Source organism: Solanum verrucosum, unplaced genomic scaffold, assembly GCF_900185275.1.
Source record: "Solanum verrucosum unplaced genomic scaffold, falcon-dt-bn FXZP01000207.1, whole genome shotgun sequence".
Taxonomy (NCBI): domain Eukaryota; kingdom Viridiplantae; phylum Streptophyta; class Magnoliopsida; order Solanales; family Solanaceae; genus Solanum; species Solanum verrucosum.
In genome coordinates, this window is record NW_026019996.1 from 3167498 (window position 1) to 3195239 (window position 27742).

Genomic DNA, 27742 nt, shown 5'->3' on the forward strand with positions numbered 1-27742 from the left:
TTTTTATTGAAAGTAAGGGAAATAAGATCCTTGTAATAACTGTTGTTGTTTCTTCCTTCAGATCAAATAAGAAATTATATTTAATGGTTCATATTGGATATGATCAGTAATTATGAGAGATGTATAATTGTGATTTAGAGAGTATATTTTACATATTTTTTCAGCTTCGATTCAATGTTCGCTTTTCACATTGTTTAGGTGTGAGCTTCTCAAATCTTGAATCTCCGATCATTCATAAAAAAAACTTTCTACAACTGCATATTGAAGATTCTTATTGATAATCATTTGATCGACCTCCTCCTCTTCTTATATGATTATTAGTTCACCATGTAGATATCCGACTTGTTCCAAAGGGATCAATTTGTATTGTGGTTGGGTAGGTGGGATTGAGTTTAATGAATGAGCATATGTAACTTTCGATGGTTTTCTAGGCAAATCATGTTGTTGGGTGTTGACTCAGCCTTCAGTGACAGAGGCTGGCCAACAGCCGGGATGGCCATGGTTAATGACGATGATAGGCAAATTTAGGGTTAAGAATTTAGGTAGAAAGCATTCAATTTCTTAATCTGTATAATTAAATATATTCGACTTTTTATGAATATATTTTAATGAAAGCATGTGACATTTACCTAATTAATATAATTATTTTAACTACTTTTAATAGTACTTCTTCAAGATTCTTGAAACTTTAAAGATTTGCTAATTCTTACGGAAGAAAAAAAAATGTAATTAAACTTTGTGAATTTCATGATAATTTCGATATACTTTAGTAAATGAGTATGAGTTAAAACTAGAGCTTTCAAAAAGGGGCGGCCCAGCCCCACCGAGACCAAACTTTGTGGGTCAAGAAATTTGAAGGGCTAGGATGGGTCGGCCCTTCATTTGGATGGGCCTGAAAATGTTAAATCCAACCCAACCCTAGAAGGACCGAGGGCTGGGGCGGTTTAGCCTTTCTTTTTTTCTTTTCAAACTTTTTTTTTAGACAAGGGAAACTCATAGCTGCTACCTTTTGGGTGCGCACATGATAAAATCCCCGCTCCTATGCAATAGCTCAAACTTATAATTCTATAACATCAAGAAAATGAGAAGATTTTCAAATCAAATATGGCAAACAATGGTATTGTTTCAATAACACTAGCAAAAAAATTTAGTGTAATTAGCATGTATCTCGCATACCAGATACGTGAGCGAGATAAGAGAGTGACAAGCAAAATGGGAGGGGAACGAGGGCGCGAGATTTTTCTATGTATCCTAGATACATGCGAATCTATTTCGATAGAGTGTATCTAGAACAAATTAGCCTAATTTTAAGTGCATATATTCTGAGATACATGTATCTGGACGTACCAAAATCTAGTAAGATTCATAATATTACAACATAGTGTGTATTTAAGTAATTAGATTATATACTAGTGAGATTATTATAAGCTATCCTTAAAAACTTTTGGCTCACGGGCCGACCCCATCCCGACCCTGATCAACCTTAGTTTTAAATGGGCTTGAAATTTTTTTTATCACAACCCTACCCCAATAACGAATTGGGTCGGGCTGGCCCATGGGCTAAGCCCATTTTGACGGCTCTAGTTAAAACCCATAATAAACCTATAACCACCGATACAAATAAGTCAAATTTACTTAAACACAAATCAGACATACTTCACCTTAGTACTAATAACACAATTACAAGTCAAAACAATTAAATAAATTGATGAAAAAATGTAAGATCCTTAAAATTATGTATAAAATTTATTTTTTTTCTATCTCAATTCATGGGTCACACTTTCATTTTCAGTCCATCTTTGAAAAAGTCACATTTTTATAAAAAAAATATTAATCATATTGGGCATAAGCCCATTTATTAGAAACAAAAAATCAAGGAAAAATTTTCAGAATGTCAAAATTTTGGCATTTAATAGACCCCTTAGCCACACTTTTAATATTAATTAAAAATATCAAAATTTTAGTTTGTTATGTATCTGATTTATATATTTTTTATTTATTTGATTTGCAAAAATACAATTATTTAATAATAGAAAAGAGAAAATCAAGTGATATAATATGTTAAAAAAGGAACATATCACTTAAAATTTTCATCAGTTATAATTTCAAAAGTACACGACAGAGCACCCATCTCCTTTGTTCATAAAATTTCAAAAATTGATTTTTAACATTCCATTGATAATACTCAATTTCTGTTGAAGTGAATTCGATTCAGTTGCGGTTTTTCTGGTTGGGAAGAAACTTTTGAAACAAACGATTAAAATTTCGTTGACAAACAACTTTGGAGGAAGAATTCTCAACCGGAACTTCGATATAATCGGTGATCTCCAAAATTGAAACTTTTTTATTATGTTTTCATCATAATTGTATATCAACAACATTTGTATTTATGTGCTCACTTTACCATTGAAATTAAAATTGGTATTTTACTTTCATAGTGAAAACTAAAAATTGTATCCCAGTGATCAAAATTGTATTACATGACTGCCAAATATATTTTTCTTTTATTTGTATTACAAAAATATTATTGATTGTATCCCAATATAATCTAATCATTATATATGAATATGATTTATGAAAGGATACAAGATTTTGAAAAAAATAGCATACATAGAGGAAATAATACAATCTGTTGAGGATTTATACAATATTCTAAAAAAAAAAATTGACTGTGAAAGAAATAGAGATACAAGATTCTGAAAAAAAATAACATACATAGTGGAAATAATACAATCTGTTGAGGAAGGATACAATATTCTAAAAAAAATCAAATTGATTGTGAAAGAAATAGGATACATCTATGTTTAAGAAATACAAATCCATTTGGCATAACTATTGGAATGACTACAAACTAAAAAAGAAATACAATGTTCTTAATAAAAATACAAATGTTGAGTAAAAGAAAAATAATTGACAAACAAAAATTAATATGAATACAATTTTAGTATGAACACAATTTTGCAACCTTCTTCTCTGAATCTCTCTTTCTTCTTAGTTTTCTGCTATGTTTCTTTTTTCTGATTTTTTGTTCACCCAACTCAAATTTGAATCTGTATTCACTTGTGCCTTAGTAAAACTTTGTCTAGTCATCCAAAAAAGTTATTAGTACCCAGAAAAATTACAATATGAAAACACACTAGTAATAAAAAAGAATACAATATGAAAAACGATAGAGAAAAATGATTTCTTAGATTTAAACAATCTATAGAAAAGGTTGAAAATCTTTTGAATGAATTATGAGATTTCTTAAAACAATGGATGAATTTCGATTTAAACAAGATAAGGTTTAAGTAACTTGAGGAGAGAGAAAATATAGAATGTGGGTAAAAAAATTAGAGAGAGAAAAGTGGATAATGGGATCTTTTTTTTCTTTTCACTGGTAATGGGGTAAAAAAGTGGGCCCAATTTGAGAAAAAAAAAGTAAATAAATTATATTAGGATACATTATATTTGCTAAATTATTGACATATTGACATTTTTAATAATTATTTTAAAGTGTAAATGTTTTTAATAATTATGTTAGGAATTTTGACTGGTTTGCTAAACGAAACTATACATAACTTGGGTCCAAAAATGACCCAAGTTCAAAACCAAAAGAAAAGAAACTCGTTATCCTAAACAATATTCCTCAACCAAAGAACAACACGAGTCAAAAGCAAGAAAAGAAAAAATCTATAGAGAAATAGCTGAAAGATGAACAATCGAATCTAGCAACCTTTGATGGCTTCAATCGAATCTAGCAACCTTTGATGGCTTCAATTGAATCATTCACCAATCATAGAATTTTCACCTCAGGGCCTAAAACTTAGGATACCAAAAAGTAAACTCAAGTGAAATTCACTTCAATGCTTTAAATTTTCACAAACGCCATGAATTCGATCTCTATCCAACAACATTATTGTTCCTCATCATTTTGATTTCATAGCTAAGAATTCAACCATTAATACGGAACAATGATCATAATTCTTTGCTTCAGTATATACAAAATTGTCTTCTCCATCTCTAATACAGTAGACACTTGACCTTTCCCCAGTGTTTCCTCTACAGACACTATCACTGTTACACTTGTAAAAACTCATTTCTAAAAACTTCTCATCTAGTAACTTTACAAGAAATTAATGAAGTGCATTCTTCAAACATTTTTCACCATCAAAGGTTATGTGCTAGGAATTTCTTGTAACCAGGGATATTTATTTTGAGCAAATAAATATAAATTCCTATTAACCTCCATATTCATCACATACCTTGATATCTTTCTCCCCCATCACCCCCGTGTTTAATAATATTCCTCATTTTCCAAATATGTCATAAAATAAACATTAGCACTACTTTGTACATAAGTTTCAACTTGGTTACACAGTCAGAACTTTATCATTTATCAATAGTATGTGTAACTTGAAGAAAAGGGATATGAAGGCCTATTGTGTCACACCTCAATTCCCATTAAGACGGACTGGCACCTGATGCCCTAAAGGCCCGAGAGAACCAACATATAACATGTGCTTACTATGCGTATAATTATAAATATTTTAAAGTTGTGAAAAGTCCATATAGGATGCAGCGATACGAACCAACACAAATAGACCCAAAACTTATATACAAGACTTGGCCGTTGAGGCCTCAATTTCTTAAGAGACAAGACACAACTGAACTATATACATCAGCCTACGAAGCCTCTAAAATATAGAAAACCTTAGTTTAGGGCGGGACAAGGCCCCACCTTACCCTTAACTATCATACAGTAACAAGATAGGTGTCACAGACTCGGTAAGCCCCGAATCAACCTGGAGCCTCACCAATAGCAGTTGAGTATTTGTGCTCCTACTAAAGAAGTCTACTAGCTAGAGTACTTGCGCCAGCAACATGAAATGCAGTGTCCCCCACGAGGGACGTCAGTACAAAAAAAATGTACTGAATATGTAAGTCAATAACATATGTAAAATAAAGGCTCAAATGAAGTCAAGTATCAATATATAAGTGCATAGATCAAAATAGAAGACCACCTTTGTTTACTCTTGTGGGATCATGTATGTTACATTCTTTTCTTTACTTTTCTGTACTTTATAATCTTTGTAAGGCATGTGATACAAATGACTAGCTGATTAGTGGTAGAAGAGGATGACCCATGCTAGACATTTTAATCCCTTGGATGATGTCCTCGTAATTACACAAATTGATCGGCCCATGCTAGGCTTTCGCCCCTGAGCTGCCACCCTTCTATACCAATTGGGATCAACTCATGCTAGGCATTTTCTCCTGGGCTGCCACCCATAATTATACAGATTGCTTCACTTAGTTTCTTTAATCTTTGAGATTGTTGTTTTCATGGTCATAATCATTTGAGATTTGAAACTACGGACCAGTAGTAGAAGACATGAGAATAATAACTTCAAGACAATAACAATGGCATAAGGAGCTATGAAGCATCAATGCATTACTTATAAGCTTAAATGACACAATTGACTTCAATTGACTAAGACGAGAATTTACCAAGCTTGCTGTTGCGAATACTATTTCTATACTAGCACATAGGAGGATAATTATACAAATGTAGAGTAATGAACATATAATGAAGTAATTCAACACACTAGGAAGAGTAGAAAATATTGTTGGCTATTTGGAGATCGTATGTTGTCACTATGTTTTCCTTACTAGGGATAGAGCTTAGAAAATTCACTTTGTTGATATTAATTGCAATTACCAGATTTCATGTAAAGAAATATGGAATGGAACAACCTTACATACCTTATTCTCTGACCAGTACAACTATCACGATTCAGCCTCCACTTTTAGATGTTAATCTACAATATAAGTCATGATAAATTAAAATCAGCAGGTATTACATTGTGGGCCTTGTAAAACAATAGCTAACTTTGACGGACAATGATCTCATACAACCCTTAAACAAATGTGTATCACCACACCCTCATTCTCTGTCCAATACATACCTTAGATATTCTTTTCCAAGATTACCCAAGCTGCCCTAACAACAATACACATAAAATAATCCCAAATATTATTTATCATAGCAACCAAGTATTGAACTCACTATTTATTGAGTTCATAATAACAACATACCCATAATTCTTTACTCAAACTCATGCATAAAGAGGACAAAAATAGAGTAGTCACCTTACCTCAATTTATGCAACCTTTCCTTTTAACTTGGAATCTTCAAGAACTTCAACTTCCCTTCACACTTAAACCAAAGAAGAAGAGAAAAGTATCTAAATAATCAAGAAAAGTGAGTAGCAGCTTGTGGAAACATTTTGCCGTTGTACTTATACTTGAGCATAAATAACATGTTTTCCTAATCATTCATGTGAGAATTAAGCTAAACCCATAAGTGTTTTCACTTACCTTGTCTTGCAAATGTGAGGGTTTCTTCAAGAACCCTAGAAGAAATTTTATGGCTGTTGTTTTAATCCCTAAGAGAAAAGAGAAAGAGAGAGCTGGAGTTAATTCTCAATTTTATGTGTTAAAAGGAGTGAAATAGCAGCCAATACTTATCTTATATATATTGAGCTTTCTTGACCCTTAAAAATATCCTCTATAACTTCCTTCTTTTTAGCTTCATTTTCAGCCACTAATTGGTCAAGCACGTGATGCACCTGCTTTTGTACATCACGCTGCTCAAAAAGTCAAAGTAGGTGATTCACCAACTTACCCTTTTCCTTTGTTGGGCTTAACTTACATTGGGCCTTGACAGATTTGACTGCTAGATTTTAATTTGGGAAAATTAGCTAACTAGTCAAAATTTCTAACATAATTATTAAAAACATCTACACTTTAAAATAATTATTAAAAATGTCAATATGTCAATATTTTTAAAAAATATAATGTATCCTAGTTTAGTTCCTAATTTATCTCACATTAATCACATGTTCTCTCTCATATATTGTTTTTATAGCAAATTATATATTTATAATTATCCTCCTAAAATACATCATATTTTCACTCCTCATCAACTCCACTTTCTCTCTCTATTCATTATTTTTATTCCCCTTCTCTCTGCTTCCAGATTCTTTCTCTTCTTCCTTTTTTTCAAAATGGAAAAAAATCAAACAAAATTTTTGCATCATATTCTCATATAATCGGATAACTTCCTTTGGATTTGTATTTATTGGGTTAATATCATAATTTTTTTGTTTTGATTTGTATTTTTTTTTGCCGTTTATGTATTTTTGTGTTCCAATTTATTCAACTTTAGAATCGTTTATTTAGTAAATTTCCTTTTGAGTCTATTTTTTAAGTAAATCTCGTTATAATTTAGGGTAGGTTTATTATTTTGGTGTTTACATTTCTCCAATTTCAGTTAATATTTAATTTATTTAATTTCATACTTAATTTGTGTTCATATTAGTATTGTCAGTTGCATTTTTCATATGTCAATTGTATTTTCAGAATATTGTATTTGTTTAAATGAAATTATAGACGACTAAAATGATATATATTCTTACTTAAATTGTATTCATATTAGTATATATGTTGTATTTTTTATATTTTAATTATATTTTTCAGCAATATTATATTATTTAAGCATATTGTATCCATGTGCATTCAAATCAATCATTTTGTATGATATGTTCAAATTCAGTTATCAACTATATTTGTATTTAAAATAAATGTATTTTGTATGTTGTATATCAATTATTTGTACTCATGTAATTTTATTTTTAGCTTTTGATTAAACAAAAAAAAAATATTCTAAACTGATTTAGTATTTTAAAAGTTGTATTTCAAAAATTGTATTCAAAAAGTTGTTTCCTAGCTATTGATCAAATTCATTATTCAATTTTAGTTGTAACTTTTGATTGAAGAAAAAGTTGTATTCTAACCTAATTTGTATTCCAAAAGTTGTATTTCAAAAATTGTATTCTAAAAGTTGTTGTCCATAATTGTTGAACAAATTTGTATTACAATCAAATTTATGCTCCAATCATTCAATTAGAATAGGGATCACATCATCAAAATTATATTCAAAATAAATTTGTATTCTAATAATCCAATACATAATATCATCAAATTTGTATCCAAACTAATTTGTATTTCGATTATTCAATATACAATATCACAACAATAATTTTGTATTTGAATAAAATTTCAAAAATCTACTCTCATACTGCATCACCACTAATTTTGATGAATTCTTTGAGATAATACCAGATCGATTATATCTTGAAGAACAAATATTGTGCCCTTTAACTAGATTCATATAACTCAAGTAGGTGATGCACCTAGTACCTTAATTAAGCTAAGCAAGCAGTTCATCATTTTATTCCAATCTCTAAATATTAATCCTTTTTGCCTTAATTTGGCACTTAAATTTGAGCTTTAAACTCAATTACCACCTTACTATCTCGAGTTTAAATACTTTTGTCGGAGTTAACTTGTAGTACATATGTTGAAACGTGCAAGACATCACATCACCTTCCAAGCTAGTTTAAACCAGTACTAATCATATAATAGACATAATTCCTCACCTATACGATAAGAATATGTCAAGTATCATATAAGTAGAACTAGCATATGCGTAATACGGGGTGTTACATATTACTGCCGCAAAATAACTCTACATATGACTAGATTCAGGACAGGTCATAAATAAATGGTCACAGGTCTCTTACACACTGTTATTGCAACAACAACATAGAACCTCTTCAACTAGTACCTCTCCTATAACATTTTTATAATTATAAATAATTTATTTTAAAATTTTCTTTTTTTCTTAATGAAATAATTTATAATCTTACAAATTATCAAAAAATACCATAAATTTCAATAATTTTTTATTTTTCTTAATTTGTGTTAAAGCAAACGATACCACATTATTGATACCGCAATAATGAGATCAATCCAATATTTTTCGTTTTTCCTTTTTTTACTAACCAAATCATGACCACCCCTCCCTTTAGTTAGTGGGCACTGGTTGCAACTACTCCTCAGTGTTGGCCCCATCATTACGGTAACTAATGTTCCTACTATTCAACTACTCCTTGTGTTTGTTATCTTTTATTGTGTTCGAATTTTGAATATAAAATTTTTTATTAGAAATATTAATTTTAAATGAATCTTACAATGCTTGATTTAAATATAATTAAACTTTAATATAAATTTCAAATATCAAATGAAACAAAATAATCTTTCATCGTGTTAATTCGGGAGCTGATGAGGAGTTGTGTTTTGTCATCGTACGTCTGCAAACCTGTCATAATTTACTTCTTCCTATAAAGTTTTTCTTTTTCTGAACTTTAGGGGCTCCTACTTGCTATATCAAGAAAATTTAATGTGAGTAAAAAAGATAAGTATCAACACACAAAAATTTGAACCAGGTTTTCAGCTCAAACACCTGTCAATGTGATTAGTCAGTCAGAGCTATTAACTGGAAAATACTATTCACTTTTCATTTTTATGGGTCCTAAAAAAATAATATATTTTTATATTTAATAACAATTTAATTTTAAAATATTTATTGTATTTTTAGTGAAATAGTATATTGCCACACAAATATTTATCACTCATTTAAGATCAAATTTATTTATTTTTTAAAAAAAAACTACCGCATATAAAATAAAATGAAAGAAGTAACCCCCGTTTCATATTAAATGATATTTTATTAAAAATATTTTTACCTCATATTACTTGATCTCTTACTAAATCAAGATAGAATCAATTAATTATTTTTCATTTTACCTCTACAATAAATATGACCTTTGAAAGTGTAAGCAAAAATTTAAATATCCGAAATTTCTTTTTTTTTTGAAGGTGCTAAATTAGTATGAATAAAACAAAATAGTATTCCCTCAATTTCATATTTAATGGATACTTCCTATTTTACACGGTTATCAAGAAATTATTAATATATTGATTAAATTTATGATTTTTTTCATTTATTTATATTAATTAACCTCTTGAAAAAAAAATTAAATCTTCAAAATTTGTTTAAACTTCTAAAGTCATACTCCCTCTGTCCCTAATTACTTGTCCACTTTTGAATTGACACACCTATTAAGAAAACAATTATTGACATAGTGAATTTACTATTTTACCCCTATTAATTATGAAGTGGATAGATTAAAAATTTAAGATTTTGAAGAAATTATACATTTTTCAAAGTAATTAATTGAGGGTATAATAGGTAAAATTATTTTGTCTTTTCTTGATTTATCAAAATGAACAAATAATTAGGGACAATTATAAAAGGAAAAGTGGACAAGTAATTAGGGACAAAGAAAATATTAATGGTAGGGCTAAAAAGGGAAAACATTAATTTATTTTATCTTAATTTAGCAAGTAATCATGTAAGATGAGACAAATACTTTTTCTCTCTCTTCAATAATAGTTGTAAACTATACTATTTTAGAATGCCTAACAATACTTGGCCACCTTATAAACGGAGGGATATTTCCTCTGTCCATAATTACTTGTCTACTTTTAAATTGACACATCTATTAAGAAATCAATTAATGACATAGTGAGTGTATCATTTTACTCCTATTAATTATGAAGTGGATGAAAAGTTCCGCATTTTTCAAAATAATTAGTCATTTAATTGAGAGTATAATAAGTAAAAAAAAAGTTATCCTTTTTTAATTTGTCAAAATGAACAAGTAATTAGGAATAATTATAAAAAAAAAATGAACAAGTAATTAGGAACGGAGGAAAGTATTATTTTTGACTGTCGTAATTTAACCGTGCGTGGATTCCAAAGTATTCACCTAAAATTTATCGTAAAGGGTCATGGAAAAAGGCAGACATTAGACTAGTAATGCACAAAAATCTATTATATGAGCAGACAATAAGCACAAACCCCAATGAGAGAATCACTTTTCCTCTCCTCAGTCAATTTTACCCTCTGGACTTTTCCCTTATTCGCTCTCCACTCACTCCACTTTCCGAATTCGCCAAATTCCTAAATGCATTTCAACCAAAAACAATCTCGCCGGACTATCAAATTCCCTTTTCCGACTGATATGTAGCTGAATTCAATAATTCTACTTGCAGGTTACAACATTTCTGTGGAATATATGTATTTCTCTATTTGGTAAATTAATTCCTTTTCCTCACACTACACTAGCTGTTGTGTGTATTTTTCCCCTTTTTGGCGATTTTTTTGCAGCTTTTTTATGCCTGGAAGATGATTCCTGCTGACTTTGGCCAGAACTGCGTTTTGTTAGCGTTTTTTTATCGCATTTGGAAAATTAACCTATTTATAGTGCTTTTAAGTTCTTCTCTCCTTTATCTCTGTTTTTGTATCGATGCTCTAGTTTAGTGGTTATGGACAATTGGGTGCTAATCATGTTGTTAAGTCAAAAAATCAACATATATAGCAAAGTTGCATTATGAGAACACTTCTCCTAAGGTTTGTTTTGCTTTCTGGTGTCTTTTTCCTCGAAGGAGAAACTTTTCTGATCTTACTGAACGTAACCACTTTAGATACGCTTAAATTTCACTTTTTAATGCAACTCTGTTCCCTTGTTTCTTAGTCCAGTGGCGGAGCCAAGAATTGAAGTTTACGGGTTCAGGATTCTAGTTATTGATTATAAATTAAGAGTTTTATACATATTCATTACATTTCTTAAACAAATATTGAATTTGGATCAAAACTACTGGTTTCGGCCGACCCAGCTTTATTTTTAGATGATTTTGTTTTTAATCACTTTTTTACTTTTGAAGGTATTTGGAAAAGTTAAAAAGTGCTTCTAAGCACTCACCTTTGCATTTTTCATTGATTAATTTTGTTAGGCATAAATTTCACTTTTTAATGCAACCCTGTACCCTTGTTCCTTAGTCTAGTCGCCGAGCCAAGAATTGAAGTTTATGGGTTCGGGATTCTATTTATTGGTTCTAAATTAAGAGTTTATACATATTCATTACATTTCTTAAGACAAATATAGAATTTGGATAAAAACTAGTGGTTTCGGCCGAATCCCCAACTCTTATTCTAGCTCCGCCCACACACACACACACACATATATATATTCTCTCTTACATACTGTGAATTTATCTTCAGAAACGGAAGTTTTTCAATTTTATGATTATGACTATGTAAAGTCCAACACGGGCATTCAAGAGGTGTGGCCGTTCTAGAAATGCATTTTTCATTGATTAATTTTGTTGTGTTAGATATGAAAAAGAGATCAAAGGAAAAACAAAAATCAATTGAATAAGAAAATTTGACCATTTCTTGGGAGGAACAAAAACAAAAAGGAATGAGAGAGTAACAGTATTTCTATTTTTGTCATCTTACAAAAGTGTTATAGATTTTTTTTATTATCCAGGAATTTAAACATTGGGTTAAACTGGGAAAATTTTGCAGCAATAGATGGAAATATTGTACATAGCAAGTTGCTTTAGTGCTGACCTCAAATCCGGCTCCGTCAGTATCCGTTGCAGCTATTGGGCACAACTAAACTGATTCTTTCTTCTGATTACTGACAAGGTTGGACTTGAACCTTTAGGTGGTGATGAAGAGGCATATACATTACAATGCTCATCCAATTGATCCACACCGTAAGCAATGACCTACAAACTTAGTCTCCTTTTTACTTTTTGATTAATTTTATCAGCAGAAGCTGTCTGGGAGAATGTTGATTTAAGTTGGATGTGGTTTTGAAAGTTGAATCATCAAACCCTCATGAAATTGTTAACACACTTTTGCAATATATTCTGATTATTGAAGCAATAAATTATTGGAGTGGAATCTTGTGATGACATTGATATTTTAACTGTTCGTTACTATTGGATTGTAAGGAGTCAAACCTCATCTAAACAACTTATTTATGTTTCTGAAGGCCTTGGTCTGATGGTCTACTCTCTGGTAACATTTATTAATTTCTATAATCAAATTAACCACATATAACATTGCTGAAGTGTATCCTTTAGACAAGACTTCACTCTTTCTCCTGCTTCATATTTGTCATATAGCAGCTCTATTCTTTTTCCTGCACGAGTACATGCATACTTTGTAGCTATAAGCGATACCAGCCATAGAAAGACAAGCAGAAACTGGTTAGTGCAAATTGTTCATACTGTCATTCAGTCATAAAAAGTTGTCAAACTGTTGCAATATTGCTGCCTCTTGTTGAAGCATTGAGTATTACCTCCCTTTGCTTGATGCTCAGTCTCCTTTCAAAGTTAGATTTTAGTCGTTCTTGATACAAACTGAATTGACTTGCTATTCTTTTCTGAAACAAACTATCTATTTGCATCGATTGATATGAGAAACAAGACAGAACCAAATATGGATCACTTCTTTTCTGTAGAAGTGAGGATGTAAATTATTTGTCTGACATAGGACTACATCTTCATTTTAACTGTGCACATTGATTGTTCCTGTATTGTTTGACAGCTTTTGAGGCATTCTGGTACGGATCTTGGCAAGCTGTGGAGCGCCTAAGGATCAATATGGGGACCATCACTACTCATGTTCTAGTTGATGGGGAGGTGATTGAGGAGAATATTCCGGTAACAAATCTTCGAATGAGGTCTAGAAAAGCTACTTTATCTGATTGTGCCTGCTTCTTACGACCTGGACTTGAGGTTTGTGTGCTTTCAATCCCTTACCAAGGAGAAGATTCAGGGGATGAGAAAGATGTCAAGCCTGTAAGTAGCAGCATTGGATAATTGTACTGCCTTCTTTTATATTCCAAATAAGAAGATATTTTTCACCAAGTGTTGTACATAAGTTGGTTCTTCCTGACTTTGCTGGAGTAGCCCATAGTGCTTCGTCCATTTGTTTGTTGGGGTTGGTTTCCTGTGAAGTTTACTATCTTATTGTGCTTATTTACCTTTGATTCTTCCATGTAGGTGTGGATTGATGGAAAAATAAGATCTATAGAGAGGAAGCCTCATGAGCTCACTTGTACCTGCGAATTTCATGTCAGCGTTTATGTCACTCAAGGCCCTCCTCCCATTTTGAAGAAAACCCTAAGTAAAGAGATAAAGATGTTGCCCATTGATCAGATTGCAGTTCTCCAAAAACTTGAACCTAAACCTTGTGAAGACAAACATTACCGTTGGAGTTCTTCTGAGGACTGCAATTCGTTGCAGACTTTTAAACTATTCATAGGAAAATTCTCCTCTGACCTCACATGGTTAATGACTGCATCTGTCCTGAAAGAAGCTACATTTGATGTAAGATCGATCCATAACCAGATTGTCTATGAGATTGTGGATGATGATCTAGTCAAGAAAGAATCAAATCCAAACCAACATTCTCACTCCGTGAATTTCAAGTTAGAAGACGGAGTTCAAACAACCACTGTTTTTCAATTCAGTAGGGATATCCCAGATGTAAATTCTACCAGTGACCTTAGTGAAGCTGGGCCTCTAGTTCTGTATGATCTAATGGGCCCACGAAGGTCAAAGCGTCGATTTGTACAGCCAGAGCGTTATTATGGATGTGATGATGATATGGCAGAATTTGATGTTGAGATGACAAGGTTAGTTGGGGGTAGGAGAAAAGTGGAGTATGAAGAACTACCACTTGCACTTTCTATTCAGGCTGATCATGCTTATCGAACTGGTGAAATCGATGAAATTGCCAGGTCTTACAAGAGAGAGTTGTTTGTAGGAAGCATCAGACCTCATGAGAAGTCCTCTGAAAGTTCATCCGGATGGAGAAATGCACTCAAATCAGATGTAAATAAGCTTGCAGACAAGAAATCAGTTACAGCTGACAGTCAACATCAACTTGCTATTGTTCCCCTGCATCCTTCTTCAGGAACTGATTTAACTGTCCATGAACAGGTTCCGCTTGATGTTGATGTTCCTGAACATTTGTCTGCAGAGATTGGTGAAATAGTTTCCAGATATATTTATTTCAATAGTTCTTCAACATCGCATGATAGGAAAGCTTCCAAAATGAACTTCACAAAACCAGAAGCTAGACGCTGGGGTCAAGTCAAAATTTCAAAGTTAAAGTTCATGGGACTTGATCGAAGAGGTGGGGCGTTAGGTTCACATAAGAAATACAAAAGAAATACTTCAAAGAAGGATAGTATTTATGATATAAGATCATTCAAAAAGGGTTCTGTAGCGGCTAATGTGTACAAGGAATTGATTAGAAGGTGCATGGCGAACATTGATGCCACACTTAATAAGGAACAGCCACCAATAATTGATCAGTGGAAAGAGTTTCAGTCAACAAAATCTGGCCACAGAGAGTCAGGTGATCATCTCGCAATGAATAGGGACGAAGAGGTTTCAGAAATTGATATGCTATGGAAGGAGATGGAACTAGCCCTGGCATCATGTTATCTTCTAGATGACAGTGAGGTATGTTATTTTAATAATTACTGGCATTGATTATGTTAACAAAGACATATTGTTCGTGGAATGTGCTTTTTGCTGGAAATTATTGGACTGGTCACTGTTTTATGTTTTGATATTGTCTTGATCAACGGTGTGTTATTTTTCTTTTGTCTATCGATTATATAACTGCTGTGCTACCTTATGTTTGATGTTGTCCTTATCAAATGTGACACAGGATTCCCATGTTCAATATGCAAGTAATGTCAGGATAGGAGCTGAAATACGTGGAGAAGTTTGTCGACATGATTATCGACTGAATGAAGAAATTGGAATTATTTGCCGGCTATGTGGATTCGTTAGCACCGAAATAAAGGATGTTCCACCACCCTTTGTAAGTCAAAAGTCTCAAACTTATTTCAGTTTCTCTTATTCTGATGCATCTGCTTAAGAGGTCTGAGAGATTCCCCGGAAGAAGATTCCAAGAAATGGTGGCACTTCCCAAATTTTTTTTACATAGAGATGTTCTTTTTCATGGTCTATGTCATCATTTTATCCTACACGTAATAGGAAGTATATTCGGCATGTAGTTCAGTACACATGTAGAAGCAGATCTAGACTATGATTCTTGCATATTAGGCTTTTATTGCTACACTCTTTTGCTTATTTTCTTCACCATGCTTACTAACCATTCGTTCATATCTATAGATGCCTTCGTCAAACTACAGTTCCAACAAGGAGCAAAGAACTGAAGAAGCTACAGATCACAAGCAGGATGATGATGGCCTTGATACTTTGTCCATTCCTGTTTCTTCCAGAGCACCCTCATCATCAGGAGGAGGGGAAGGAAATGTCTGGGCGTTGATACCTGATCTAGGAAAAAAATTACGGGTACACCAAAAGAGAGCCTTTGAATTTCTGTGGAAAAATATTGCTGGATCCATAGTACCTGCAGAAATGCAACCAGAGAGCAAAGAGAGAGGTGGCTGTGTTATTTCTCATACTCCAGGAGCTGGGAAAACCTTACTAATTATTTCCTTCCTTGTAAGCTACCTGAAGTTATTTCCTGGATCACGACCATTGGTCCTTGCTCCCAAGACAACACTCTACACCTGGTACAAAGAAGTACTAAAGTGGAAGATTCCTGTGCCAGTCTACCAAATTCATGGTGGTCAAACCTTTAAGGGAGAGGTTCTAAGGGAAAAGGTGAAATTATGTCCTGGTCTTCCTCGCAACCAAGATGTCATGCATGTCTTGGACTGCCTTGAGAAAATGCAGATGTGGCTTTCGCAACCCAGTGTTCTCCTTATGGGTTATACCTCTTTTTTAACACTGACACGGGAAGATTCACCTTATGCGCATAGGAAATATATGGCCCAGGTGTTGCGGCAGTGTCCAGGGCTACTAATACTTGATGAAGGACACAACCCAAGAAGTACAAAATCCAGGTTAAGAAAGGGTCTAATGAAGGTCAATACACGGCTTAGGATATTACTTTCTGGTACATTATTTCAGAATAATTTTGGAGAGTATTTCAATACACTTACCTTAGCAAGGCCAACCTTTGTTGATGAGGTCTTGAAGGAGCTGGATCCCAAGTACAAGAAGAAAAACAAAGGTGCATCGCGCTTTTCATTGGAAAATCGAGCAAGAAAGATGTTTATTGATAAAATTTCAACCGTCATTGATTCAGACATCCCCAAGAAAAGGAAAGAAGGCCTAAACATATTGAAGAAACTAACAGGTGGATTCATAGATGTGCATGACGGTGGAACATCTGATAACCTTCCTGGTTTACAATGTTACACCTTGATGATGAAATCAACTACTCTTCAACAAGAAATTTTGGTGAAGCTTCAAAATCAAAGGCCCATCTACAAAGGATTTCCTCTGGAGTTAGAGCTGTTGATTACCCTTGGTGCAATCCATCCTTGGTTGATCAGAACGACAGCATGTTCTAGCCAGTACTTCAAGGAAGAGGAGCTGGAGGCTCTCCAGAAATTCAAGTTTGATCTGAAGCTGGGTTCAAAAGTCAAATTTGTAATGAGCCTAATTCCTCGTTGTCTCCTCAGGAGAGAAAAGGTTTTGATATTTTGCCACAATATTGCTCCAATTAATCTTTTTCTGGAGATATTTGAGAGGTTCTATGGGTGGAGAAAGGGCATCGAAGTACTGGTGCTTCAAGGTGACATTGAGCTTTTTCAAAGAGGAAGGATAATGGATCAATTTGAGGAGCCAGGTGGACCATCAAAGGTTATGTTGGCATCCATTACAACTTGTGCAGAAGGCATTAGCTTGACCGCAGCATCACGTGTAATATTACTGGATTCAGAGTGGAATCCTTCTAAGAGCAAGCAAGCCATTGCACGAGCTTTTCGTCCTGGTCAGGACAAAGTTGTGTATGTCTACCAGCTTCTGGCAACGGGCACACTGGAAGAGGAGAAATACAAAAGAACAACATGGAAAGAATGGGTATCAAGCATGATATTCAGTGAAGACCTTGTGGAGGACCCTTCTCACTGGCAAGCTCCAAAAATTGAAGATGAATTGTTGAGAGAAATTGTTGAGGAGGATCGAGCTACATTATTCCATGCCATTATGAAAAATGAGAAGGCTTCCAACATGGGAAGTCTGCAGGAATGAAGTCCCTCTGCCTAGTAAGGGACTGCCATAAGCCAGACATTAGCTGGTGTGAAGGAAAAATGTGTTCCATCACATTTGGAGGCGGATTCAGGATTTTAAAAAATCGGTACGTGTGAAATAGTAGTGTATTAATGCTCCTTTATGACAATGTGCAAGGATTCAGTATAAATAAGTGTGTTTTAAGTATCTTGAGTTATAGATCTGCAACTTGAGCTGAGCACGAGTGGCGGATTCAGGATTTTAAGCAAATAAGTGTGAAATACTATTTGTATTATGCTTTCTTTGTGGCTATGTGTAAGGACTCGGTATAAATAAGTAGTGTGTTTTAGTTTGAATAATATATATGCAACTCGAGCTGAATAGCCCGTGCTTGCATACTACTTTGGTGTATGGAGTTTTGAATTGGTTCTACTTGTTGCTTTAGGCTAGGCAGTGATTGTTATGATCCAAATTAGTGGTTTAGGTTTAGCCCACTGAAGAACTTTTCCTTGCCTTCATCCTCTATTTCTTTTGAGTCCAATGCCTGAGGTTTGTGCTTGAGTATGCAATTGAACCTGAACTTGACAGTTAACTGATTACTCTAATTTTATGTGAAAACATTTTTCTTGTGTAGAGTACATGAATAAGAGCATGTTTGGACAGTTGGGGTGAATATAGAAGTCTCTAGATCGCAGTCATATATGAAATGTAACAACGCTAGATGTTGGGGTGCATATAGAAGTCTCTAGATCACTCAAAAGAAAAGTGCATGAATAGTCTTGGGCATTCAAATCTACTTAATTCTACCAGGTCTAATATATATTACCCAAGGGTTATCTCATCATGCAATAGCTTTTCACATGATCCAATAGCCTAATTCACAGTTTCTACTTCATCCACCCCCTCAGAGCAGTTTTTATGTCGAAGGAATCATTTTTATAACAATTTTAAAACCTCTCCATATTCAGTTTTTATTAGCTCATTTCACTATGAGGTCTCTAGCATGAGTACTATAGCCCTAACCATCTTAAAATGACTTTATGACTGAAGGGATCATTACACTAATATACATCAAGGTAACTCTTCATTTTAGACCAGGTTTCATTTCTACATTGCACTTTCCCCATTTTGTTATGTATTTAGATTTTAGACTTCAAATAAATTTAATAAAATAGTCATGTGTTATTAAAGCCTGAGTTTTTTTTTTTTTTTAATATAAAAAAGGAATTACGAAATATCATTTGTTCTTTTTTTTTGGTAGTGCTAGATATATTCCTCGTATGTATTTGGAGTGCAACATAATCCATTTTGTTGGGACTGAAAACTAAAACCATGGGCTGACTTAAAGCCTAAATTTAAGCTTTGAAACTTTTGGTTAATCTCTGGTTGATTAAGTTACTTAACAAATAAATATATAACTAAGGGGTGTTTGGTACAAAAGTTTTTATTTTTTTTATAAGTAGATTTTCTAATTATTTTTTTTTTTTTTAAATGTTTGGTAAGTAAACAAAAAATGATTAATTCAAATAATCTAACAAAATATTGTGGGGGATGAGATAAGTAAGGAGTGGGGTACATAGGTGGCGAAGGGTGAGATGGTCAAGGGTTGAGAATGCGGAAAAAAACAATGAACTTATTGGAATGTCACATATAAATTTTGATTTTCCTACTTTTATTAGGAAAGTCATTTTCCTCATTTTTTAAGCAACTTATTTTCACAAAGGAAAAACATGAAAAAATTGAAAAATATTTCAGTTTGTACCAAATACACCCTTAATTAAACTCATGTTGTTGAAGAGTGCACATCTCATACAAGGTGCTACTGCTTTATTTATTTTTATAAGAATATATAATTAGCAAATTCCTCCATAAAATCTTCCTCAATCTAACCAAATACTACTTTTAATGTCAAGTGGATCATAAACTTGAAAAATTTAGATCCCAACTTGGAAGAAAGCGCATTAACCTTTTTCACGTTCATTTTTTGAAAAGACAGTTATTTTTATCTATAGACGAATTAAGAATTTAGAGTTGATAGATAAAAATAAGTGTGATCATATAACACATATATAATATGTACACATATAGTTTGTGCAAAAAAAAAAAAAAGAATTCAGATGAACTCATAATGTCCGTCATAAATCGTATTCTAGTTTTATAATTTCTCTGGATTAAACTTTGATGATGACCCTTTTGGTTAATTGGATCCTGAAGATATTTAGATAGCAGCTAATTAATTGGATCCTGAAGATATTACATGTACTGACCAATTATCGTTTACATAGCAGCTAATGAATAGTAGTTCAAATCTTGTGATTTGGTAATTTTGGTTTAGCGGTGGAAAATAAAACCATATAACTTAATTCATATTTTACTAAATTCACTTTTTATTCATATTCATATAATAAGTGGATTGTAGTCCAACTCATTTTAGCTCAAATCAATTTCAACAATTCAATTCGCTCGTTTGTCACCACTAAAATAGATAGATATATACCATGTACATTGAACTTTCTTATTAAATATAGGATCATAATTTAGGCCATTGTTAATTTCAAATTGCAATCAATCTCCAAGAAAATTTCAATAATAATACAAAGTTGTTACTAGACTTTTATCTACAAATTGCAATAACTTTAATCATCATCTCTAATAATTTGTTTAAATATGAAAGAAATTAGCAACTTGTTTGTGCAAGTGCATTCTCACCAGCCTCCTCAAGAAAAGTAAAAGGGAAAAAGAGGAGAAGAAGCACGAGACTCCATCAAGTTGATAATCTTAAGAAACGAACCATATTGTAAGCACATATTTCTCCGTTTAATTTATTTATCATACTTGATACGATAAGAAATTTAATAAAATATATAAAAAAAATTAAAACTTGTTATTCAATGACTATAAAAGCTTTGAATTAATCAAAAGTAAAATAAAAAAATTAATATTAATTAATTTTAAAAATAAAATACGATCACATAAACTGAAAAGAAGAAAGGTATATAATATGTTTCTTTTTTTTTCTTCAAATATTCCATTCCTCACGTTGAAATGTATATAAAGCTAAAATTTCGACAAATTAGATGGTTGCCCTTTCGACATGGTTATGACTTTACTTGAACTGTTTGCACAAAATAAATTACTCTTTCTGTCGTTATTACGTAATTTGAATCGACATGAAATTTAAGAAATATAAAAAGTCTTTGTATGTTTAAAAATCATTTTTTAAATTAGTAAATTTTAAAATAGAATAGTACATTTTTATAGATTTTTTATTAAATAAACAAGATTCAACATAAGTAAAATATTGATAATATTATTATAAAAGTCTTTGAAATATGTCTTGTTTTTTACTAACTAAAGAAGTAAGTATGTCATATAGTTGATGGATTCAAATTTTCATTAAGGGAGTTTGAAAACTTAAAATATATCTCATGATTGAAACTTTGAGTTTAAATCTAAACGCCTATGTCAACCTCTAGTCCTATATATGTTAAAGGGGATTCAAAATCACTATATATACATAAAAATAAAATAAATATTTTATAAATATAGTATAATTTTACCATAAGATTCAAATGAACACCCGACACCTAATCCACCTGTGGCGTCGTATATAAATATACATTGGAACAGAGGAAGCACCAACATGAGTGTGCACTGGTGGGAGTGTTTCACCCTTAACCAGAAGTCTCGGGTTCGAGCTCTGAGTATGAAAAAAATTATGTTGGGAGTGCCACCCCTGAATGGGTCCTACAGTGCGCGATTCAAATTTATTTGGAGCTTTAGTGTGGACTCCAAACACCGGACGGGAAACCAAAGAATAAAAATGATTTTACCTACATAGAAAAGACATGTTGCGTAATGTTTTTCATGTTTGACTTTAATATATGTTCTTAGCATCACTTGCAAGAAAATTTACCTAGCGACGTCACTTCATGCAAATAGTTTACTATTACCCTAGAATATCATTTGCATAAATAGTGATTACTAGAAGCCAATTCGTGACTAACCTCTTTCATTCTGCTTACTCTTTTTCCCCCTCCCTTCTATTCGGCATAAAATATACTTTTATGGGAAAATTGTGCAATATAGCAAATTATTAATTCAAAATACATGTTATAGCAACAATTTCATTTAATTCTAATTCACAGTAAACACATTGTCATTCACCTCTCTCCCCTGAATCTCGATGGCCACTCTCAGTTCTCTCCCTTGCCTCTCTCACTTCATACAAACACAAATGTATAAATTGTGTTTGTATTTGTATAAAGCGAGAGAGATTGTATATACAAATACAAATACATATATCACCCTCTTATACACTTATAATTACTAATACAAATATTCTCCTCCCCAGTTCTCTTTTGTCTTTCTCTCTCTCGCTTTATACAAACAAAAATTATACAAATGCAATGTATAATTTGTGTTTCCATAAAGCGAGAGAGAGATTTGATATACAAATACAAATGTTTTAATTCGATTCAATTGTATATTAACTCGATTCAATTGTATATAAATTCAAATTTTATGCAGATATACAAACACAATCATTGATACATATACATAGTAGTTACATATATACAATTATCTAACTGATATACATATACGATTCACCTCTCTCTACTCTCTGCCATGTCGCTCGCCTCTCTCCTCTCTCTCCTAATCTCGCTCGCCTCTCTAGCCTAACATAAATAACATATACGTATACAAACGCAATTTTCATAGACACAGACGCCTGATTTATACAAATCAGATGCTCCGTAGCAAACTATGTTTGCTATAGAGCGCAAATATGATTTTTATGTTTGTTATTCCAAAAATTTACTCTACTTTTATTGGCATCTATTCTAACACTTAGATAGGAGAACTTTTACCACTCAATTTTAAAAAATGGTTATGCGAAAATTAATAAAACATAATCTAAAATCTTATTTAATCATAGAAAATACTCTTAACTTGATTTATAACAAAATCATGTGCAACGAAACAAACTAAACACTCCTCAAGGAACTAGTTTAAACAGGTACACGAGCTTCTACAAAGTACAACTTATGAAAGAATAAGACACAACTCTCACCATAAGAAAAGAGAAATAAAAGTTATCAGAGATCACATTGTCTTCACCTACATATGTAACATCACTGAATTCTGCAACCAGACTATGCCAAGTGGCATAACAAGAATAGTATCAATACAAACAACATGTACTGGTAGATATCATCAGTCGATCCGAACCCACCACGTAAGATCGTGAAAATAATCAAAGAAACATGTAACTTGAATATAAAATTAGGGCCCAATCCACCCATTCATCACTCTCACTACAAGCATTACCGTATAATTCATACACTCTATCTCAAGTCACCCTACCTCCTTCCGCTGCCAACTCCCCCACCGAGGTCATTCCACCCTCATATAGATCATGATCTAACCCTTCTTATAACATAGAGTTTTCCCCAAGACATGGCCACTACTTTCTCTGTTACTTAGCTTACTATTTTTCTCTCAAGCTCTCATGACGACATTTTGCCTAAACAGCGCTTCAGTTATACAAATATGAGCAGGCAACACAATTTAATTAAGCAGTATATATGCCATTTTAATCACAACTATAACATAGCTCGTACTTATCATTCAAAAATCACATGATTACAATACGACACCCTAATAAATCACCCTTTTAATCTTAATTCGGACCTTCAGGGATCCCTAATCATCATCTACAATGTTTAACATGCAATTTCGATCTACACAAAAGCCTTTTCAGCATTCGAAAACAATCCTGGCCCACTCATAGATCAACATGTAACATATATAACACAATTAATCTACCCGGTCCACTCATGGAACCCTCCCCCCCCCCCCCCAAACTCCTCCCATACAAATGTTAGTGTATCGGTGTGGTACCCGTTCAAATTGTTAGTGTATCGATATGGTATCCGATCCAATAAGAGTATATATCAGCATGGTATCTGATTCAGTAACAATATATACTAGTGTGATACCTAATTCAAGAATAATATGTATAGACATGACAAACTGATCTAATAAATCAAACACACAACATAATTATAATCACAATGAACAAAAATCACACCTGTACACTCAAGTAAGCACATTCATTAAATTCAATTGACAACATTTTTCATTTCACTCTCTGTGATCCTTACAACATTGTATTTTGTTATATTTACTTTTTTAATAACAAATCAAATATTCAAATCGCTAGTAAACAGACCTAAAAAGTGTTAGATTAAGACGTGTGTTTTTAACCTCGTATAATTCAACGGTTCCATTTTTAGGGTAAACAATTGTGTGATATATACGTATTAGTGGAGTTATTAGTTGTTATGCCATAATTGAAAAGGCTTTCACGATGATGAAGTTGATTAAGACTAATATGTAGAATTGAATGGATGATGTATTCTTTGTGTTGATCTTAGCTTATATAGAAAAAAATATACATAATATACTATTTATGATAAAATTATTATAAAGACATTTTAAAAAGTTAAAAAATTTGTTTAGGAAATTTTGTCTATTATCAACACCGTTTATGAAAATTTGTACATACACACGTGACTACGTGAGGCGTGTTTTTATTTGTTCTTTGAGATATTATTACAGTACTTCCGTGGGTAAAAAATAGTTGATAATTAATGAAGAAAACGAAAAGAGTTTCTGAATTTTTAATTGATTCTCTTATCAGTAGATGTTTTTTTTTTTTGGAAAAAATATTTTTAGTGTGTACGTGGCATCTCTTAAAAAAGATGGCAGATGAAAAGGATGAATCAAACGACAAACCATTGGCTGAGTGTAGTTGTTCAGAACACCGCCATGGCTGGGAGAGTCGGCTGTATTTATTGGAGATATGAAGGGCTATTTAGTAATTTCAGCAGAGGAAACCTCGGATTACAACAGTGTGGCAGATCACGTAATAAAAGAGAAAGAAGAAGGGCAAAATGTAAGTAGACTCCGTCCAAACGAGTTTTAAGCAAGTTGATGATCCACTTGCAGAAGCCTGCGTAAGCGATGTGCTAAACATCTCCCTTTATTTTTAAGAGTTATTCGTAAGTATTGTACATATATATTCCTTTCTTAATTTCTTGATGGTATATATGTTATCTCTCTAATCTTTTTCTTTTTTTTTTCCAAAGAGAAGAGAGGCGTAGAGAAGAAAAAAAAAGAAAAAAGGATGCCTTCTTCCCTTCAACTGCATCGAATTAATCCGAACACCGCCACACTAGTGGTTAACAACTTCCACAAACAACCGCAATTATCTCAGGCTACAACATGGTTCAGTCCGGTTTCCATTTCTGTCCCTGACAACGTATTGCATTACCACACCCACGTTGTGGGTCCCAACCAGTGCTGCTCCGCGGTGCTGCAGTCTATTTCCGCCCCAATCGACACTGTCTGGTCCCTCGTCCGCCGATTCGATAACCCACAAGCATACAAACACTTTCTCAAGAGCTGCCACGTCATCGTCGGTGACGGTGACGTCGGTACACTTAGGGAAGTTCGGGTTGTATCCGGACTTCCGGCGGGTTCCAGTACGGAGAGGCTGGAGATTTTGGATGACGAGAAACACGTGTTGAGTTTTAGCGTTGTGGGAGGAGATCATCGGCTAAATAATTACCGATCGGTGACGACGCTGCACCGGGCGGCGGAAGAAGGATCGACGGTGGTGGTAGAATCGTATGAAGTAGATGTTCCACAAGGGAATACCAAGGAAGAAACGTGTGTATTTGTGGATACAATTGTGCGGTGCAATTTGCAGTCGCTGGCGCAAATCGCACAGAACAAGGCTAAAACGTCAAAGAGTAATAAATTAACTATGAATCATGATTAATTAATTATTCTGTTTTGTACATTTCGGGATTTTTTTTTTTTTTTTAAACTTAGTTGTTACTTGTTATGAATGATGGATAGAGTACTTTTTGTTATTGTAGATCATAATGAAGACCCACAACTGAAAATTCATAGATTTCGTAGACTGTAAGGTTGGTTCTTGGAATTGTTTAAACGTGTTACTATGATATTTGTATACCTACCAATCACTTTGTCACCATCACATAAATTCTTCTCAATATACAAAGTATTAACACTTCCACCCGTTTAGTTACTAGTTAGCAGTCAAAAATATTTTTCTTTCATCCTAATTTTCTCAGTTTGTTAATTATTGTGAAAAATACTTTATCAAATTGTTTATTATGGTAACTTATGTACTATAGTTTTAAATATGTAAATTTTATATTCGAACTTACACTAAACATCAGTTAGTTTGAACTTTCTATTTTGAATTGAAGTCAATTAAATTGAAATAGAGTATTAGGGAGTATTTATTTCTTCCTTTCTTCTTCTCTTTACTTGTTTGGTTAAGAAGGGTTCAAATTAGAGGCCTCCTAATAAGTTGGTAGCTTTTGTACCAAGATTGGACCATTGTGCAATTTTTACACATTTCCAAGTGTGGTGATTACCAGTTCTAATAAAAGCAATTGTTCTAGGTTTTGGATTTCCTTTTGTGACTTATTGTATTACTTGAAATAATACATTAAAATATCAAAAATACAAGGAGTCACCAATATAGTTGAGATTGATATCCAGTAATTAAGTAGTACTGTTCTTCCCCTCATCTTTGCATTAATTAAGTTTGAAACATTTTACCCTATGAGGTTGAAATTGGAATTTGGGCATTACTATTTCTCTGCGGTAATTTTTTTCCTTTTCCCTTGACGGTTGAATGTGGCAAATTCGTGGTGCTCACTTCCTCTAGACCTCAAATTAGGAAACAATTTTGATATTAGAAATGTGAAATCTTGCATTAATATTATCAAAAAAATAAGATTAACCCTCTGAATGTCCACAAAGCATTACTAAGTAGAAAAAGAATTAGAATATTCCAGTACATATCCACTTCCGTGGCAATTCGGGGAACTGGAAAATATCTTGTTGGCAGCGCCGCTCAAGAATAGGTCTTGAATTGCGCGATTCGAATTTAGTTGGAATCCAATGGAGGCTCCGGAGGAAAACAAAAGTTATTTAACACAATTAATGAACTTATGTCTATTTTTTAATTCCAAATTGTCTAGTTAAAAGCTTTAATATCCCCCAACAATTATTATAGTGAAAGGGTTTCACCAATTGTGAGTAAATTATTTTATTATAATAATCGATGATAAATAAAGTAGATGGCTTTTGAACAATGAATCTGCTGGCTAAATGGAAACTAACAATTTAAATACTCTAGTGTTCTTTTTATAATAACAAAAATAGTATCGTTAGCTAGGGGTTTAAATTTCCGTATTAGGGCATGTTCAAGAAAAGTTGAACTAGTTCATTTGTTGACCAAATATATTGAAATAAAGATAAAATAAAATATGGATTATTCTTATATTAAAAAATAAATAAAATAGTACTAATATTGGTCGTCGTGATCGAAGAATCAAACAAGTTGATATTTATAACCAAGTTGGTGTTCAAACAAAAGGCAACTTGTGGTTTTGCTTTTCCTAATTTTCTCTTGGGATTAGGAAGAAGGCAAGTTGGTTTGCAAGTGGGCACGGAGGGCTTTATTCAATGGAGTACTTATTAATATATGTTTCCCTATACATTATATACATAGTATGGTACGTTGTAACTTGTAAGTACTAGTTGTTTTTTATTTATTTGATTTATTATTTTTAGTTTATCTAAAAAATTGTTTTTTTCTAATAATTATTTAATTATAATTTTTTATATGATATGTTTAGTATAATGTTAAAAACTATTTTAATATATTTTTAATTTAAAATTATAAAAAATTAAAATTAATTTTCAAATTTTATAAAATGGATAAAATACTTACTCCCTCAATTCATTTTTACTTGTC

The 27742-nt window shown here is 32.6% G+C and overlaps 2 protein-coding genes across 4 annotated transcripts; both read left to right on the plus strand.

Moving 5' to 3' along the window:
• Positions 1-11025: 11025 nt before the first annotated feature.
• Positions 11026-18274, plus strand: LOC125819243 (SNF2 domain-containing protein CLASSY 1-like). 3 transcript variants are annotated; one of them, XM_049498710.1, is made up of 6 exons: positions 11026-11044; positions 12320-12513; positions 13352-13605; positions 13810-15279; positions 15491-15646; positions 15961-18274. In XM_049498710.1, exons 2-6 carry the CDS (start codon positions 12468-12470, stop codon positions 17893-17895), a joined length of 3861 nt encoding a protein of 1286 aa, XP_049354667.1. In that variant the 5' UTR covers positions 11026-11044; positions 12320-12467; the 3' UTR covers positions 17896-18274. The 3 variants fall into 3 exon arrangements, with proteins under 3 accessions (XP_049354667.1, XP_049354666.1, XP_049354665.1); XM_049498709.1 differs by lacking the exon at positions 11026-11044 and adding an exon at positions 11198-11362; XM_049498708.1 differs by lacking the exon at positions 11026-11044 and adding an exon at positions 11307-11362 and having other exon boundaries at positions 12282-12513.
• A 6713-nt stretch (positions 18275-24987) lies between these two features.
• Positions 24988-25910, plus strand: LOC125819263 (abscisic acid receptor PYL4-like). Its single transcript, XM_049498732.1, has 2 exons — positions 24988-25694; positions 25824-25910. The coding sequence occupies exons 1-2, from the start codon at positions 25067-25069 to the stop codon at positions 25871-25873; spliced, it is 678 nt and encodes a 225-aa protein (XP_049354689.1). The 5' UTR covers positions 24988-25066; the 3' UTR covers positions 25874-25910.
• The last annotated feature ends 1832 nt before the right edge of the window (positions 25911-27742 follow it).

Bases quoted from the DNA above. Each gene is read 5' to 3' on its own strand.
- LOC125819243 (XM_049498710.1), top strand. From the start codon at position 12,468: ATGAAGAGGCATATACATTACAATGCTCATCCAATTGATCCACACC. The intron at 12,514-13,351 runs GTAAGCAATGAC...ATTGTTTGACAG, and splicing joins TCATCCAATTGATCCACACC to CTTTTGAGGCATTCTGGTAC. The intron at 15,647-15,960 runs GTAAGTCAAAAG...TCATATCTATAG, and splicing joins AGGATGTTCCACCACCCTTT to ATGCCTTCGTCAAACTACAG.
- LOC125819263 (XM_049498732.1), top strand. From the start codon at position 25,067: ATGCCTTCTTCCCTTCAACTGCATCGAATTAATCCGAACACCGCCACA. The intron at 25,695-25,823 runs GTAATAAATTAA...TTGTTATTGTAG, and splicing joins CAAGGCTAAAACGTCAAAGA to ATCATAATGAAGACCCACAA.